General features: G+C 32.8%; 2 protein-coding genes across 3 annotated transcripts; one reads left to right on the forward strand and one right to left on the reverse strand.

Annotated features, from left to right (window-relative positions):
* The first annotated feature begins 4,465 nt into the window (after positions 1-4,465).
* LOC145316021 (5'-3' exonuclease PLD3-like) lies at positions 4,466-12,531 on the forward strand. The gene is made up of 14 exons (XM_080156290.1): positions 4,466-4,613; positions 5,095-5,171; positions 5,395-5,518; positions 6,654-6,773; positions 7,172-7,230; positions 7,631-7,698; positions 8,001-8,103; positions 8,475-8,598; positions 8,951-9,099; positions 10,048-10,171; positions 10,280-10,503; positions 10,803-10,842; positions 11,627-11,766; positions 12,012-12,531. Exons 1-14 carry the CDS (start codon positions 4,515-4,517, stop codon positions 12,073-12,075), a joined length of 1,515 nt encoding a protein of 504 aa, XP_080012416.1. The 5' UTR covers positions 4,466-4,514; the 3' UTR covers positions 12,076-12,531.
* Pex14 (peroxisomal biogenesis factor 14) lies at positions 12,529-17,226 on the reverse strand. Of its 2 annotated transcripts, XM_080156291.1 has the most exons (8): positions 17,083-17,225; positions 16,799-16,897; positions 16,194-16,346; positions 15,889-15,978; positions 15,415-15,537; positions 14,530-14,630; positions 13,929-14,167; positions 13,203-13,356 (listed from the first exon to the last, which is right to left on the reverse strand). In XM_080156291.1, the coding sequence occupies exons 1-8, from the start codon at positions 17,194-17,196 to the stop codon at positions 13,304-13,306; spliced, it is 972 nt and encodes a 323-aa protein (XP_080012417.1). In that variant the 5' UTR covers positions 17,197-17,225; the 3' UTR covers positions 13,203-13,303. The 2 variants fall into 2 exon arrangements, with proteins under 2 accessions (XP_080012418.1, XP_080012417.1); XM_080156292.1 differs by lacking the exons at positions 13,203-13,356; positions 13,929-14,167 and adding an exon at positions 12,529-12,929 and having other exon boundaries at positions 17,083-17,226.

Genomic DNA, 17,226 nt, shown 5'->3' on the forward strand with positions numbered 1-17,226 from the left:
AATTATTTCCAATTAATATATCTCTGTACCCCTAATCAGAACAACAGTGACTGCGCTTGCTTTTCCTTTTGCTTCAAATAAACTTGCCGATTTTTGCTTTGCGTTAATGTGTAATAAGAAAATGCATTTAGCTTTTTCAAGCAAAACAAAAATGGATTTTTGTATTCTGACACAGTTTATAGGAAAGCTTTAATTATACATTGCATTCTCAAGTATTTAACATTATTATAGTTGATAAAGTTTGCTTTTGGTACAAAAGATACACATCTTGTCCGTCGATAAAATAGTTTTTTAAAAGCGAAGCTTTTCTATAATTAGGATCGGTCCGTCCGTCCGTACGTCCGTCCGAGATAGATAGCTTTTATTCGTTAATTTAGGCATGTTAGAATTGTCCTATCGATTTCAAACTTTGCATGATGATTCCTGTACTAGTTAGGTACGATTTAGAAAGCGTAGCAACTCTATAATCATTACCAGAATGTCCGTACGTCCATTTTAAACATGTTGATTTTTCTACTTTTTTTAACAACAAATTTTCAAGTGTTTTAATTATCCGTTTGATCTGATTTTTGGTATATTGATTCCTGGGACAACAAAGAACAATATTATAAGCGAAGCAACTCTATAATCAAGTCCAAAAATGTAAGTATGTCCATAAACATTATCCTGTTTTTAAGCAGTTTTTCAACAAATTTACCTACAATTTTGATTCGACATTTATACATTTATGTTCCGATTTTTCAGTTCAGATACTATACAAGTGTAAATGTCCGTTTGTCTTACCGTTTCAGTGCTTCGCTTTTATGGATGTTGTCATCCTTGTTTTTTTACACGGGGAGGGTTTATAAAACAGCAAATAAAATCATTGTTATTCTTACAGCACAATCAAATAGAAAATAAAAAAGACAATTTGCAACAGGGTGGGGATGTCCAAATCTGTTTTAGTATATAACAATTGTTTCGCCCAAATATATAATTGGGGGGGGGGGGGGGGGTTAGAGGGGCAAAGGACAATAGCCATACATAAAGCTTGTTTGTAAAGCACAGCAAATTATTTCGAGACTATTTAAAACCCTGCTGCTTATAAGTTTAGAATGGTACTAACATTATTTTTCCTGCAGTTTAATTTTTGGCAAAATTATAGATTTTGCTGTAATGTTAGTTCACTGGGGAGAGAGAGAGTAAGGAATACTGGAGGCCCGTATAACTAAGCTCAAATTATCTAGTAGATATTTTTTACAAGTAGTACATGCTAGTTAACATAACAGTTAACACAAAAACATTGTGTTTCTTAAGTAAACTAGGTTAGACAAAACTAACAAAGTAAAGGGGTAGTTTCACGAAATGCATTTGAACTTAATTTAGTGAACCGCATATTTTTTGCTAGTTAATGGGTTAAACTATATTTATATGGCATGTATTTTAAATTTAAATTTTCTACCACGTAGTTTTTAAAATATCAAAACTTGAAAATCGTCTTTTTGTGATATGTGTAATTTAAAAAGACGATTTTAAAGTCTTGATATTTTAAAAACTACGTGGTAGAAAATTGAAATTCTTTCAAATATATGCCATATAAATGTAGTTTAATCAATTAACCAGGAAAAAATATGCGGTTCACTAAATTAAGTTCAAATGCCTTTCGTGAAACTACCCCTTTCAGATCAAAGTTGTGTATTAGGATTAAGACAACCCGCGTAAATGTTAGCGTGTCTGCTTGCTGTCGAAGGGTGTTTGGTTCGAGTCTGGACCTCACCGTGTCATACTAGACAAGTTAAAAAATGTGTTGTACCTATTGCTGCTATGTTTGGCGCGTGACACTTATAGTGACTTAGCCTGTAAACAGGCGTAACTTTCATGAATGCACTTTTAGGAATTAAAGATAAAAGTCGTACAATCAAATGGTTGGTTGTCAGTTGGATATTACATAATCTAATATCCTAGAGTAACGTACTACCACATTACTAGCAGATGATGTCCTGGGTTCTCTAGATGATGTCCGAGGTAATATGATAAGTTAGTTATTACTACGACAATAGATATAACGTAAGCAGAATAATGGTCTCAGCAGGGTTCAAGCTATTTGGACATGGGAGTATAACAATAGATTGGGAGGGGTTAAATTACTGTATGTCACCATCCAAAGGACCCTGTGCCGAATTTCAATTGGGTCCGTGAAAATCAACCAATAGCGTCGGGAATATCAACACAGCTAAGTCGCTACAAAAGTGCATAAAGCAAATTGTGAGCTGACGAAAAAAGGTTCTCAACAGGGGGATCCAGGAAGTTATCGGGTTATACATCTATATTTATAGATTTATTGTCTAGACCGACTTAATAAATATCTTAGCTGCATTATTAAAAATGATTGATATGATAAAAATTACTACCCACCCAAAGAAAAAATATGCACATAAATCATTTTCTTTTCTTTATAATCCTAAATTATTTATGTATTATGCCTACAATCACAACACATAATTTTATTTTACGAATAGAAATAAACTTACTGAATTATTTATTCAAAATTGTTATAAGAATATTTCAGCTATGAGTTTGAAGTGGAGCTTGTTTATAAAGTACATCGATCTCTGAATAATCCTGCGGACTGTGAACATAAATATCTTCAGACCAGTCCACACTAACACGCTTACTTTTACAGTAACTTTACTGAATTAACATTTGCCAGTTAAACTAACATATACTCAACAAATTTTTTTTTAATTGTGCTGTTTAGTAGTTTATTGTTCTTTTTATAGAAGTAAATATATGCATATTTCTTAAAATTTGGTCAGCTAGTTTGGCTGTGCTTTTTGCACAAAGTTATCCTTGTTAATATAATTATAATTATCAACCCAGTAATGTTATTATCGGGTAAAGAATGCTTTGTTATTACAAGCTAGAATAACTAAACGCAAATATTTACAATTAAAAAAATAAGTGTTGAAGTAATTAATGATAATAAAGTTCATTACTATACCTACATAAGAACATTTTAATAAAAACAAAATAAAAACCTGGGATAAGGCAATTTCTCCCTCTAACATTCCTAAGAATTCACAACCCTATATTGAAGAGGGGGGAGGGGAGGTAAGTATGTACAATTACAGGAAATGAAATTAAGATTAAAAATTTGTCCTGGATGTTTGGGCTCATTGTCATAAGTATCAACCTAATTATCCTTGTAAAATATTTTACATGATTGGATCTACCGGTAAAACTGTTAAAACTGAATTTTGGCACTTTCCTACTAGGGGCTAGTGGGGTAAAACATCCCCCAAACACTAAAATTATAAGTTCTGGGCTTATTTTTAGAGATTACGAGCTGATTTGTTTTAATGAAAACTGTTTTCCCTTAACATAGACTGATTACAAATATTGCGTCAATGTAGTAAAACCAAATGCGTACTGCAGATATTTAATATCTATGTTATCATTACTAAAATGCGTAGTAATTTCTATAAATATAATTTATGTGTCTACAATTACATGCATGAGAAATACAGGGATAGGAGAATAGACGCTAAAATAATCATCTTCCAATTATTGTTTGTGAAATTTTGCCTTTGTTAGCTATTAATTATTTGTGGGGAGAAGACTGTCGAACAATATAATCGTCCATTCCCAACCTGACTTACATACAAATATCTAGTAATATATAACTTTCCAACTAGTTTACAGGAAAGGTTTTTTTTAGTTTGATGAGCTAAAAATATTGATTCTAATCACAATAAAGTTTAAAGTCTGATTAATGACCGCAGTGACATGTTAAACAAAGTCTTGATCTGACATTAAATAATTTTTTTTACTGTACAAATGAAAGACACTACCTTTTTTGTTAACCTGTAGATATAAACACATTTTTGTATTCTGGATAAAATATGATTCTTGTATTGCTTTAAGAATATAAATTACAGACATGGTGTCTTTCCAAGAAGTAGAACTATCGAAACTTTGTGGATTAAGCAATTATTACAAGTTCTGGATCAAGTTGGAAATATGAAGGAAAGTCTTTTACATTAGATAATTATTGAACGACTGGCTGTACTGCTTTCCATAACAATAAGCCTATCAATATTCGAAATTGTAGGAGGATTCAATAATGCACTGGTGGCGCGCAGTGCACGCATACTCGCGAAAAAAGACTAATTTTATGCACTTTAGTTAAAACATAGCGAGAAAAGTTTATTTTATACTTTCGGCTTTATACCTAATAATCGTAGGCTTTTTTTGTTAGCACATTCATGTGATTAGCTGTTAGAAGTTCTTTAAGAAAAATTTTCCTTTTCTTATTTCCAACCCGATCTTAAGTTTTGATAACGATAATCTTTTGTAACACTATCTTATTTCTTATCGTGTAATCTATTTTTACTTTTAGTCATTTTGTATTTATCATATTTTGTTTTATGTTACTTCTGTAAATAGAAATAATATGTTGTTACTTAAAGTTAGTTTGATATAAACAGTGATTGTTATATTGATTTGCACCATTTAGTTTCAGAATATAGGAAGAAATGTTTGTAAAGTCTGGTGTGGGTGGGGAGAGTATGTTGGCCCAGGAAAGAAAAATGTTTCAGAAACCCACCACCAAGGATCAGGGTTCTCCAACAAAGGTTATTTTTTTTATTCTTATGGAGTATTTTTGCGATTTGAACAAAAAAAGCTGATCAGCAAACAAAATGTTCTATTAAGCTTAGCCCCACCCACTATGACTGTTTGTTACCAGCTTATACCAATAACGAAATTGATTCGAAAAAATCACGAAACCTATACCTGTTTTTCAGCTGTCGTTGTGGGGCAACATATAGTAAAATTGACGACCTCTCCATTTTTCCTCCAAATATTATTTAAGATTTATTTCACTGGTGGTTGTACCTTACACCTAGTTTGTTACGCTTTGTTGTAGTTTTTATCATGAAAATTAAAGGTTTTTAAAATGCCGTTGGTTACAGCCTGGCTTGAGTTCGAAACCTTAAGCCTTTATGATAAAATCGTAGGCATAACGCACTGAAAAACTCCCATATATTATTTTCATTATTCAAAATTTCAAGTTGGTCTAGTAAAAGATAATTACAGTTTTTTTTGCTTATATAGATGAGCAAAAATGATCGTCTTCTACCACTGGATGCTATGGATACATGGGAAGATACATTTAGTCTCACTGATACCAGGTATTCACTTATTTTCCTATTTAAGTAGCGTAGCTTCTTTATATTTTGTATTTGTACTGTACATGGGATAATTTATATTCACTGTCCTTGTATTTCCAAAGAAATGTTTTACATCCTGTACTATACTGACTAGAAGTACTACTCTTAATTTTGATTATGACAAGCTTAAATTTTGGCAATTGAAGTATTTTGTGTTGATTTTAATGAATCATATTTTTTTCAGGCATGGATCAGTGTGTAAGTTGTCCTACTTCCCCATTTCTATTATCCTTCTCCTGATAGTAATAATTGTTCTGCTACCCCTGGTCAACCACAAGCTTGCATTCAACAATGCGCATGAACAGACGGTGAGTGCTATTGTCGTTTTCCTTCATAGTGCCTTCTTGAGCCCTCTTATTTTTTGAATAATAATGGGGTGAGGGGCTAGTTTTTCGTTTGTTGTTTTATTGCTAGAAGTTAGGTTAGGTTATATTGGGTACTGGGTAGCCCTGCAGTGTTACGGCACCGCAGGCATAGGCCCCAGAAAGGTTAGGCATAGATCAAAATTAGCTCCCCTTATTTTAAATTTAGAATATGAACGTTTTGATGGGGGGGTTGGTGCTCGACATGCACTTTGAGGGAAAGCCCCGTTCAATTTGTTTTGGGATTTCATTTGACTTAACGATATTTATCAAAAAGAGTAATATTATTTTTTTCAAGCAAATGATCTTTCACACTGCTGTAACGTTCCTATTGGTTTTTGTATGGTTTTGTTCTATTTTATGAGCATATCTTAAAATGCCATGCCCCTAGATGATAGACGGTAAGCAGTTAGGAAACAATTTATTAAGATAATTTATGTAAGTTTATATAATATGTAGTTATAATTAATCTTACATTATTTTATCTGCCAGAGATTTGACAAATCCAGCTAAATGAAAACTTATTATATCCTAGGGATCTAAAGGGATAAAATAATTGACGATATATTTATGTGCATCCCCTAGTATGATACATAAAATTAACACTCTATGTAAATTAAACTTATTTTTTGAAAAGTTTGGACGCTGCTAATTAGAACCAACCAATCAAGATTAAATAGAAAAATTAAGATTTTTAGCCAACAAATCAGGAGATTATATTTATAAAACTTTAAACCTATCATAATTAATTTAAAATCAAAAGTCTCCTTCCTGTTATACTCAATTATATTAAGTAAGCTATATTGATGTTCATAACTTTTGGAATTATTTAGACGATAATGGTATGAAATAATTTTTTTCCTCTGTAAAGAAGCAGTTCCTTTTTAAAATCCTTAAATGGATTTTAATTGGTTAATCTTTAATTTTGGCTAGACCGAAAAATTGGCACCCCCCCCCCCCCCCCACTCATGCAAATAAACCCTTTAGGGTATGATCTAAGTAGTGTAAATTTTAATCTGCACCCTATTCCTTCTTCCCACCACCACGTGCTTGCTTAATCTTATGCTTATGTATATTTTAGAAGAGCGGAGTATCCTCCAAATGTATGGATACATGCGAAATAGAACTAGTAGAGTCAATACCAGAAGGACTGGTGTACAACAATAGTTTCACAAGAAAATCAACCTATCAATCTTGGATGGTAAGATACAGTTTACTTATACATTGTATCAAGGAAGTTGAGATTCCGTAATATCCGTTTTTAGTATTATTTTTACATTAACGCTATTAAAAAGTAAAAAAAATACAATTTTTTTTCTTCACAATTGAGAAATTAAAAAGTTTGTTAATTTACCTGGTGTTACTAATTTACTGTTGAAAAGATTTTTTTTAGCTTTCTAGGGGTATTTCCAAACTTCTACGGAATAATAAATTTCCTTAATATCGAAAGATTTCTAAGTAAACCCCCACTCCCTCTGTTGAACTTGAAAAAAATTAAAGATAAGACTTACATGGATAAAAATCTATAGGTACAAGAGATAATATGCTTTCAAAAACAATGTTTATATTTTTCGTAATATTGATCTTTTTATTACAAAGGAATTGATGGATCTAGCAGAAGTAAGCATAGAACAAGCTGGCATGTACTGGACGTTAAGGTGATTATATACACATACTGAAGTGAACAGATATCCAATTCTTTCCTTGCGTTGCCTCAAGATTTCACTTATTTTTTTTTTGCCTTAGGTTTTCCCGTACTCTCAATACAAAAATAGAATGCCTATGGGTATATATTTAAAAGATTTTTTGTTCCTTTCCCTCAATCTAAACACCCAATTCCACATTATTATTAAAAAAAATCAATGGGGATGGAGTTGGAGAGGGGTTTTGGTTTTTCTGTGTTTAAGTTTCTGTGGGGGGCTAAAACCCTGCGGGGTTAAACAGTGCCCAATATAACCATATTGATCATCAAGTTTTATACCTAAGCAATTTTTTTTAATAAAACAAAAATCATATAAAATAGCTAAAAGTTATTTATTAAATAATTTGATATTTTAGAGGAAGCGATATTTATGAACACCCATCAGCCTATCAAGGAGAAAATGTGTTCAACAAATTAAAAACAGGTTTGCATTTTTTTATGATAGGTATAACTTAAGGAATTTAGAAAGATTTATCTGTAGTGCGGCTAGGCAAAACAATCTTAAAACATTGTAGCTGAAAAAAGAATATGGTGTTTGCACAATTATATGGTATAGGAAGTCATTTAAGGATAATATATGTAGGAAGGGTGGAGGTGGCGTTCCGTAAAAAAAAGATATAAAACTTACACAGACCCAGCTTAACTGAGAACAAAAGCGATACAAGTCCATCAGTTGCTGCCATTTCGAAATAATGCGTTTAAGTATCTAATAAATAAACTATTTAGTAACCAAAGAACGTGGGTTAAAGTTGCGAATAGCTCAGAATCAGCCTGCACCAAACCAACCAAATCTAGACACTGAAGACTTTCAAAAAACTGTTGGAGCTGAGTAAGTTTTGATATGATAATGCTATTCTTTTTTTTATAGCATTTTTTTATTTATGATAAGTGACGATGATGTATCTAAATACCTTATACTGCCTCATAAATATATTTTCTTTTCTTTCTGTTTTATTGCTGCAAAGAAAGTAAGTATGATGCTTTTACACAAAGTAACAATTGAGCATTGATAAACTTCCCCCTTATTTTTAAATAAATTTAAAATAAGTTAGGTTTGGTATTTTTTTCTCCAGTCCCTAACATCTGCCCCCTGCAGGGCCTATTCCTGCGTGGCAACCCAGTACCCAATGTAACCTAACCTAACCTGATAATATTTTAACTAATACAGTCATGATTTAATAATACAATATCTTTGTTAAGAGTGAGAAACCTAAACTTCACGTACCTCATGGGAGCTGGGATCCTTCACACAAAATTATGGATTGTTGACAATAAGCATCTCTATGTCGGCTCTGCAAATTTTGACTGGCGGTCACTCACGCAGGTTAATAGGAATATATTATTTTATACAAGTTGGTTGTTCTCTTGGTTGATTAAAACAGTCTTTGTTTGAGAACAAAGTATGTTTGAAGTAGGGTATACCTAAAGAGAATGAGAAAAAGTATTCCACTATCTTACAATTTAGTAATTATAGTAAGAAAATTGCTGATTTAGTGCTGTTTGCTTTTATTTAGGTAATTAAAAGTATTTTCTAAATTAGCTCACTTTCCCCTGATAGAAATTAATCGTTAATATCTTAATTTCTCATTGGCTGAAAGAGTTTTTTGAATATTTTACTAATCGTTTTAGTAAAGATACTAATTTAAATATTGGCTGATCTTTTCTATTTTCTCAAGGTAAAAGAAGTTGGAGTTCTAGTAAAGAATTGTTCTTGTCTTGCAACTGATATTGGCAAGATCTGGCAGGTATACTGGGATCTTGGAGCTCCTGGAGCAACCATACCTGACAACTGGCCAACTCAACTTTCAACTAATATTAATATGAAGTAAGGATTTTTAATTTTGTTTAGTTTACCAAGTTACCTATGTATGTTTATAATATAATTTTTAGATAGATTGGTATTTAATTTTCTTGAAGGTTCTAGTCATATTTTATGTAATGAAATAACATTACAAATGATACTTTTTCAGTTTTAATTATCATTATTGTGAAAAGTGTATTTTATGTTGTTATATAATGTTGTACTCAAAATCAAGGGGGGGGGGGGGACTTCTGACACATTTGCGTAAACCTGGTGTATAGGCTTTATCTTTGGACTGAGAGGATAGGTTATTAACTGGACTGTTTCCATGATTAAGGGGGGGGGGGGGGGGAGTTCTGACACATTTGCGTAAACTTGGTGTATAGGCTTTATCTTTGGACTGAGAGGATAGGTTATTAGGGATAAAATCATTCTTATATGATGAATTTCCCCCAGATTTAAGATTTTTTGGATAGGCCTCCAGGTTCCGGAGCTCCAGGCCTCCAGGTGGTCTTTGTACAGGTAAAAATTTAAAATAAGATTTTTTTTTGAAGAGTTAGAGGTTAACTTATAAAACAAAATATGCTTCTTTTTGATTGTTATTCACATATTTGAAGAAAAAGCATACACATTTTGTCTCATAAGCTGACATGTAACTCTTAAAAATTTTTTTTTTTTCATTTTTACCTGTAGAGAGACCACCTAGAGGCCTGGAGCTCCGGAACCTGGAGGCTTATCCAAAAAATCTTAAATCTGGGGGAAATTCATCATATAAGAATGATTTTATCCCTAACAACCTATCCTCTCAGTCCAAAGATAAAGCCTATACACCAAGTTTACGCAAATGTGTCAGAACTCCCCCCCCCCCCCTTAATCATGGAAACAGTCCAATGTCGTGTTGTATAATTAAGAGATGAATCCAGAAAATCTTTAAATATTTATGAAAATTAACTGTAAAAAAAAATATTTCAGAACTCCAATTGAGTTGGTGAAATCCTCCCTTTCTGTATCTCTGTCGAGCTCTCCACCTCCTTTCTGTCCTAATGGAAGAGATTCTGATATTCAAGCAATCTTGGATACCATCAATAGTGCTAAGGTAGGAACTTAAATTTACTTCTGGGGTTTTATTTTACACATTTCATGATTATTATCCGTATTTATTGGTTTAAAAAGGCAAATATGATACCTAAAACTTTTATTTTAGGAGTTTGTCAGAGTTGCTGTGATGGACTATTTTCCCGCCACAATTTATAACAAGAAGACATCATTTTGGCCAATAATTGATGACGCACTGCGCCGCGCCGCAATCGAGAGAGGTGTTCGTGTAGAGTTACTGATGTCAGAGTGGGCTCACACTAGACAAAGCATGTTCAAGTATTTGAAATCTCTGCAGGATCTGGATGGTATCAGCTCCCATGTTAACATCAAGTAAGTATATTTTCCCTCTCTGATTATCCTGGTCCAAGTCAGTCTATACCACATTGCTAATGCTTTTTTCATACTAGAGACACCAAAAGCTCAATCAGAGTTATATGTTTAAAAAGGAGGAAAGCCTAGCCTTGCTCTTCAGAAAACTACTAATTAAAATCATTATCGGGCACAGTTTTTTTTTATTTAATGATGAAAGGATTAGTTGTGAAGTTATTGAATATTCATTTTAGCTGTCTTAACTTAGCTAACCAGTTTTTTTTGTAAAAAGTTTTAGATAATTTATTTCTTTACTTTAGAGTGAAACTGTTTAAAGTTCCCTCCTTCACACCAGACCAGGTATTTAATATATTCATTAGGATATATTAGCTGGAAGGAATTTTAATGTTAGGGGGAGATTTGAAAACTGCATCAACTCATAAGGATTTTTTATAAAATTCGTTTTTTGTATAATTCTTTAGGTATCTAAAAGCGGAAATACAATTTAAGTTAATTAATTTTGACATCTGTGATTGGTGGATTGAAAACTATCTGCGCTCTTATTGGAGAAGCTTAAGTGTCTTACATCATTCACCCAATTAGAGCGCAGGTAGTTTCTAATCCACCTATCCTATTGGTCAAAATTAGTTAACTTAAATTGTATTTCCGCTTTTAGATTAAAAATTATACAAAAAACGAATTTTATAAAAAATCCTTAAAATTTGATGCAGATTTTAAATATCCCTCTAACATTAAAATTCCTTCCAACTTATATATCCTTATTCATCCTTATTGTAAACTTTTCAACAATTTTTTGTTTATGATAGTGCCATGTATTGTCCTTAAAATTTTATAGTTTCAAGTTGAAGAGTCAAGTAACTTTAAAATATAGAGAATACTAAACTTCATAAACTGAACTTCTTTGTGTTAGACAATGTTATTATGCCTTGTTTTTGATGTAAATCTACTCAAGAAGTAAAATCTTTAACTAACGTCCTGATCTTATGAACTCACGCTAAATCTTCCTTTTCTTCATACTCAACTTACTTTCTCCCCATATTTTATCTAACTTATTATTTACTTTGATTTCTTTCTTTGGATAATGTAAAACATAATTTTCTTGTCATAATAATTAATTATCTAGGCAAAAATTCCGTTTGGTCGAGTGAACCACAACAAGTACCTGGTAACTGAACAAATAGGTTTTGTGGGCACCTCGAATTGGTCCGCTGACTATTTTATTTCCACTGGAGGCATTGGATTTGTCTTCAAGGGACCTCTCAGGTTAGAAATTCTATGTTCACAAATTTAAAGCCTTTTAATTGACTTTCAGCAGTAAAGGAGCTGACAATGATGATTTATTTCATTTACATTTCTTTTCCCATGAAAGTTATCAGTCATTTAATGAAGAATTTTAAAAGATGTCATACCCCATAATTGTTGACCATTTACCAATGTAGGCTCCACTTAAAAATATTCTTAACATGATAGGGCTGGTCAAACAATTCAAATATTTTTTATTATTTCAGACAAGACCTGGTGGATATATTTGAAAGGGATTGGAACAGTACATATGCAAGTGATTTAAAATAAAGATATTAACTTGAAAAAAAAAATTTTTTAAGTTCAAAACTTTGTGAACTTTTCAAAGAGTAAAATATATTATTATCAACCAACACATTCATCCATAAAGTTTTATTTACCTAAATTTTTTATATTTTAAAACTTTTCCTTAGAATTATGATTTAGGTTAAGGCTTTATATTTTTTCCTACCGTATAAAAGTAATATATTACTGAGAAGAAAAAAAACTAAATTGTGATTATTATCATCAGAGTAAAAATCTCATACCATAAAACATATCATTATTTTTTAAATTTCTTATATTATTCACGTTTAAAATTATCTCCTTTTCTCTAATTATGTTTTTTATTATTGACATTATGACTAATATTTAGTAGGTACATTTTTCTGTTTATTTATTGTACATATATTCAACTCATTATAAAATAAAGTCTTAAAACTTGTTAATAAATAAACCATAATATTATTTTTAATATTTATTTGATAAAATAGCATGGAGGCATATGCACTAGTAATTGAATAGCATAAATGGAGATTATATTATCACAGTAGTTCACAAAGAATCACATTTTTAAAGGGAATTCCAACTGTTTTTATCAATCAATTAATCAAACTTATTACTTATTGATTGATTAATCATCAATATCCTCAATCAATTTCATTGCCTTTTCTGGATTATTGCCATAATACTCAGGCTCTGGCGACATCATGACCTCTTCAGTTTGTGACCCCGCAGGGCTTCTGGATCCAGATGGACTGAAGAGTCCTGTCATGTAGGCAGGTGTGCTGGGCTCACTCTGCACAAGATATCCTCTGGATATTAGAGAGGAGGAGGTGGAGGGAGATTGACGGGGCCTCAAGCGCCTTAAGCAAAATTTATCAAGAAAATTTCTAGATCAATTCTATGAAACTTTTACCTTCAGGTCGTAAGAAAATATTATCAAGCGTAAATTAATCGTATTCGAGTCGTATATTCCAAGCTTTACATCCTATGCTTTTAAATTCTTGCAAGTTTAAGCTATAAAAATTGGACAATATGTACAATATTGCATACTACATAGCCTTGAAAGAATCTAAAAATAAGGTTTTTCTCCCCGTTATCCCTATGTTCTTATTTTTCACTTTGATTAAGAATTATTCATACACAATTATCTTTATTATACAAAATTAAAATTGTGTATTATTGACAATGTATACAAAATTTATCACATGTTAAGGTATTCTACTATGTCTAGAATTTAATCCAAATTATCATCTGCATTCTTGTTCTCCATTGGCACTTGTTCTTCGCCTTAAAAAAAATTAAGTATCTTTGAGTTAAAAATTTTCTACAGAAGGTCAAAGATTGAAGAAAAAATTACAGTATTTTTTCTATTACTGTAGGTATTCAGTTACATATTGACTATGCCTCTAGGGGTACTTGAAGAGGGGGGAGTTGAATCCCAAAACCCATTTATTTTTATTTTGGATTTGAAATTTTTTTTTGGGGGGGGTTGATTTTTTCTAGGGGCGATTTTTCTTAAGATGGTGGTACCCGCCCCCAAAATAGTTATAAACCTTCCCGGGACCTATGAGAAGCTACCCTGTTAAGGAGAACCAGATCGGTTCAGCGGTTAGCGAGATCCTTCGGTACAGACAAGCAGACACAGACAAACAAACATCCTATTACTTTATTATAAGGAAATATAAAAGTGATTTATTAACAAAATGAGACAGAATTACTCTAAAGCCCAATTAGTATTCTATATCAGGTTTTCAGTACATAGTACAGTCAGATTATCAAGGATGTTATTTTTGCCTATTAAATTCACCTACCATATATATTTTACCATATTTTAGGTATACTAGATTTAATGAACTCACCCCCGCTTTCGTGTCCAATCATTTCAATTTCGCTGCCGCTGCTTCTATTGCTACCGCTGCTGCCATCCCAGTTTGCAGCTCCATGCTCCCTTGCCTCGCCCTCATCTTCCTCGTCCAAGGAGCTCTTGGTGGACTTTGTCTTGTGTGTAGTGGGTGTTGCTGCTCCATCCAGTTGCCAGGAGGGAATGGATGCGCTTCCAGGTGAGCTCAGGATTGGAGGGTTCTGAGGGAAGGATCGGCTGAAATGGTTTACAACAGTTTCTGTGTTGTATGTTTTCATGTGGTATAAAATAAAGTTGACTAGCTTTACATAAATACACCCCCTTAGGGTCAACCTCCTTACTTTCCACAGGTATACACCGTCTGAATACGGCCAAGGGGGTGTTAATTATAAAAATGCACCCCCCCCCCTCCCGCATTTTTAGAAGAATTGTTTTAGTTAACATATTGGCTATTTTGTTTTACACACCACTTTCTGTCTTACACCCCAAGGCCAAAACCCCCTGACGATAACATTACACCACTCTAAAAGCTTCCCTTCCCCACCCAATTTTTTTTAAGGTTTTTGAAATCGTAAGTGGGTGTAAAAATTTCTCCTTACCTGCTGAGTAGAAGACCCTTGAGTGACATGACTTCTTTTTTCAAGTCGGATACTTCATTCTTCGACCTTGTCTCATGACCAGTAATCGAATCCAAGGAAGCCTTAAACATTTGTTTTATTAATAATGATATCGTGTTATATTTACAAAATATTGAGACGTCTTAGTGTGTATGTCATAAAAGGAACAGGCAATCACCATTAAGCCGCTTAGTAAGCATTATTTTATTAATTCAAAATCAGGTGAATGTAAAACATAATCCTGGAATTTAAAGGGTGTTAAAAAAAAACCGATCGCTCACAATTTAAACCACCATAAGTACTTCAAATCTTGGAGATAGACCCCATAATGTTTAGAGTTTTTGATGGGGCATGTAAAGACCTTTCTTTAGACACCTTAACAAGGTTTATAACTCAATCTATGCCAATTTGACATAAAAAAAGACATTCCCATCCAACTTTGAGGCATGCCGGCTCTGTCTATTCCTAGTTCTTGTTGATTGCCAGGTCTTTCTTTTTGATGCCATATTGGCTAAGATTGTGTTAGAAACCTTGTTAAGGTGTATAAAGAAAGGTCTTTACAAACATTATGGGGCCTATCTACAAGATTTTAAGTACTTACGGTGGTTCAAATTGTGAGCGATTGGTTTTTAAAAAGACAAATTTGTAATAAAATATCCACTTTTGGCGTAGGGCAAATTTCTCTGCAAGGGCTAGGTCTTAAGCTCTAGGGCTCTGGAAGGGTGAGTCGATTCAAAAGTCAATATTGTTTTCTCATTGTCATTGCTTGGGCATGAATTGTATTATTTTTTATTAGTTTTGGACCAAAACTGTAAGGTTTATATTGAAAAAAATGAAGCGATTGGTTTTTATTTTAACACCCTTTACCTGTAGTTTTTCCATGCCCTCTTTGAGGGTGAGCACTGTTGACAGAAGAGTTTGGCTGGTCTGTAACAGGATTGCTTCTGAACTTGGCTTTTCAATTCCATACCACCAGGCTCGAATATACTTCTGCCAATTAAAATCAAGTTAGAAATGGCTTTAATAATAAGTGTCTGCTATATTCACATTTTCAAATGCTTTGTAGATTTTACAGCAAAATTATAATATCATATGATGTCAGCATCTAGTCATTTATTCCTTAAAAAAATTGTGAAGGAAATAAATTAGTTTTTGGATGGGCCTTTAATTGACTTTGAAGATAAAATTAGGTAAGAGAAATGTTCTTTGTTACCTAATGTTGTCATTTGCTCCAAGTCTTGACTTTTGTAGAATAAGACATTTTTTGTAATTTTGATATAATTAAACCTTTGATTAGCTTTACAATATATTTCATTAAAAAATTTATAGTCATATGCTTACCCTCCAAAGATAGTTGATCCCGTAGCTAAATCCTCCAATCAAAAGGACCACGTTCAAAATATCACGAATCTTTTTGGATATTGGGTAACCCTAAAATCAAAATGAACCAGTTATGAACCATAATCATAACTTGTATGAAACCTTTTAAAGAAATAAGCCCAGAAATACAAAAAAAACTTTATTTCATACAAATAAAAAAATTCGATTGACGAATATATCTAATTAAAACAATTTTCTAAGTTTCAGAAAAAGCAAAATGAAACGGTGATAATATATTTAGGTAACTTATGTTTTTTTGAAACTACCTGTGGAATAGCTGTTGGCAAGAATGGAGCCAGGTAACCAGGATTCGGATGTAAAGGTAATCCAGGTAGGCCAGGTTCTGTCATGGTTGTTGTTGTTGTGGTTGATTGTGTCTCCTCAAGTGTTCTTACCTGCTTAAATGCTGTGGCGATTTCCTGAAAAGTTATATTATTGAAAAGGATGTTGAAGTTAATTAAGCGGTATGTTACGGAACCATTATAGCTATTCGGATCTATCTTGAAGGAGTACGGCCTCTTAGTGACTTAGCTCTTATATCGAGTACGAATAATTTCAATTTATGAAGAAGCTGCCCTACTAAAAACATAACACAAGATTTATGGTGCTTTTTAAAAAAGTGCCTGTCGAGCACTGAACCTAACACTTCCCCTTTTTAAAAAATGCTGAGGGGGTTGTGGAGTTTTTTTTGTGTGCCTAACCCTTGAGGGGGGAGAAACATAACCCTGCCAGGTCTAAAAATGCAGTGCCCTAAACGTGCAGGGCTACCTAGTACTAAATGTAACCTAACCAAACCTGACAAAAAGTAATAAATAAGGCACTCAAAGGAAAAAACAGATTTTTGCTTGTGTTTGACAAACATTGTCCTTACCTCATCTGTTAATCCTTTCTTTTTCAAGAAGCTTGTCTTTAGTTCTACTGATGTAGAACGAATTTTAGAGTTCTCCAAAAATCTTACCGCAGTTGCAATCTGAAGAAAAACAGATAATAGAAAAATACTGAACACCATTTTTCGTGTACGTTCTTGTGTGCGCGCGTGGTCTATTGTTTGCGAAAGTAGTGATTGTAGACTCAAAATACTGCAGTTTGGTGAAGCGCGAGGCTAAGTTTTCTTGTTTCAATTCCCTTGATCCCTGAAAATATGAAATTACTTACAAGATTCTCTCTTGAAACTGTTGGTGCATCATCAATAGAACCATCTTTCTCTAGTTTGTCTTTTGTAACATCTTCATTACCAACTTCTCCTCCTTCAGATATGGTTGTCCCCATTTTTATATCTGAAGTTTAAAATTCTTTTTC

The sequence above is a fragment of the Acartia tonsa genome, chromosome 4, assembly GCF_053477335.1.
Source record: "Acartia tonsa isolate MP-2025a chromosome 4, ASM5347733v1, whole genome shotgun sequence".
NCBI classification, from domain to species: Eukaryota; Metazoa; Arthropoda; class Copepoda; order Calanoida; family Acartiidae; genus Acartia; species Acartia tonsa.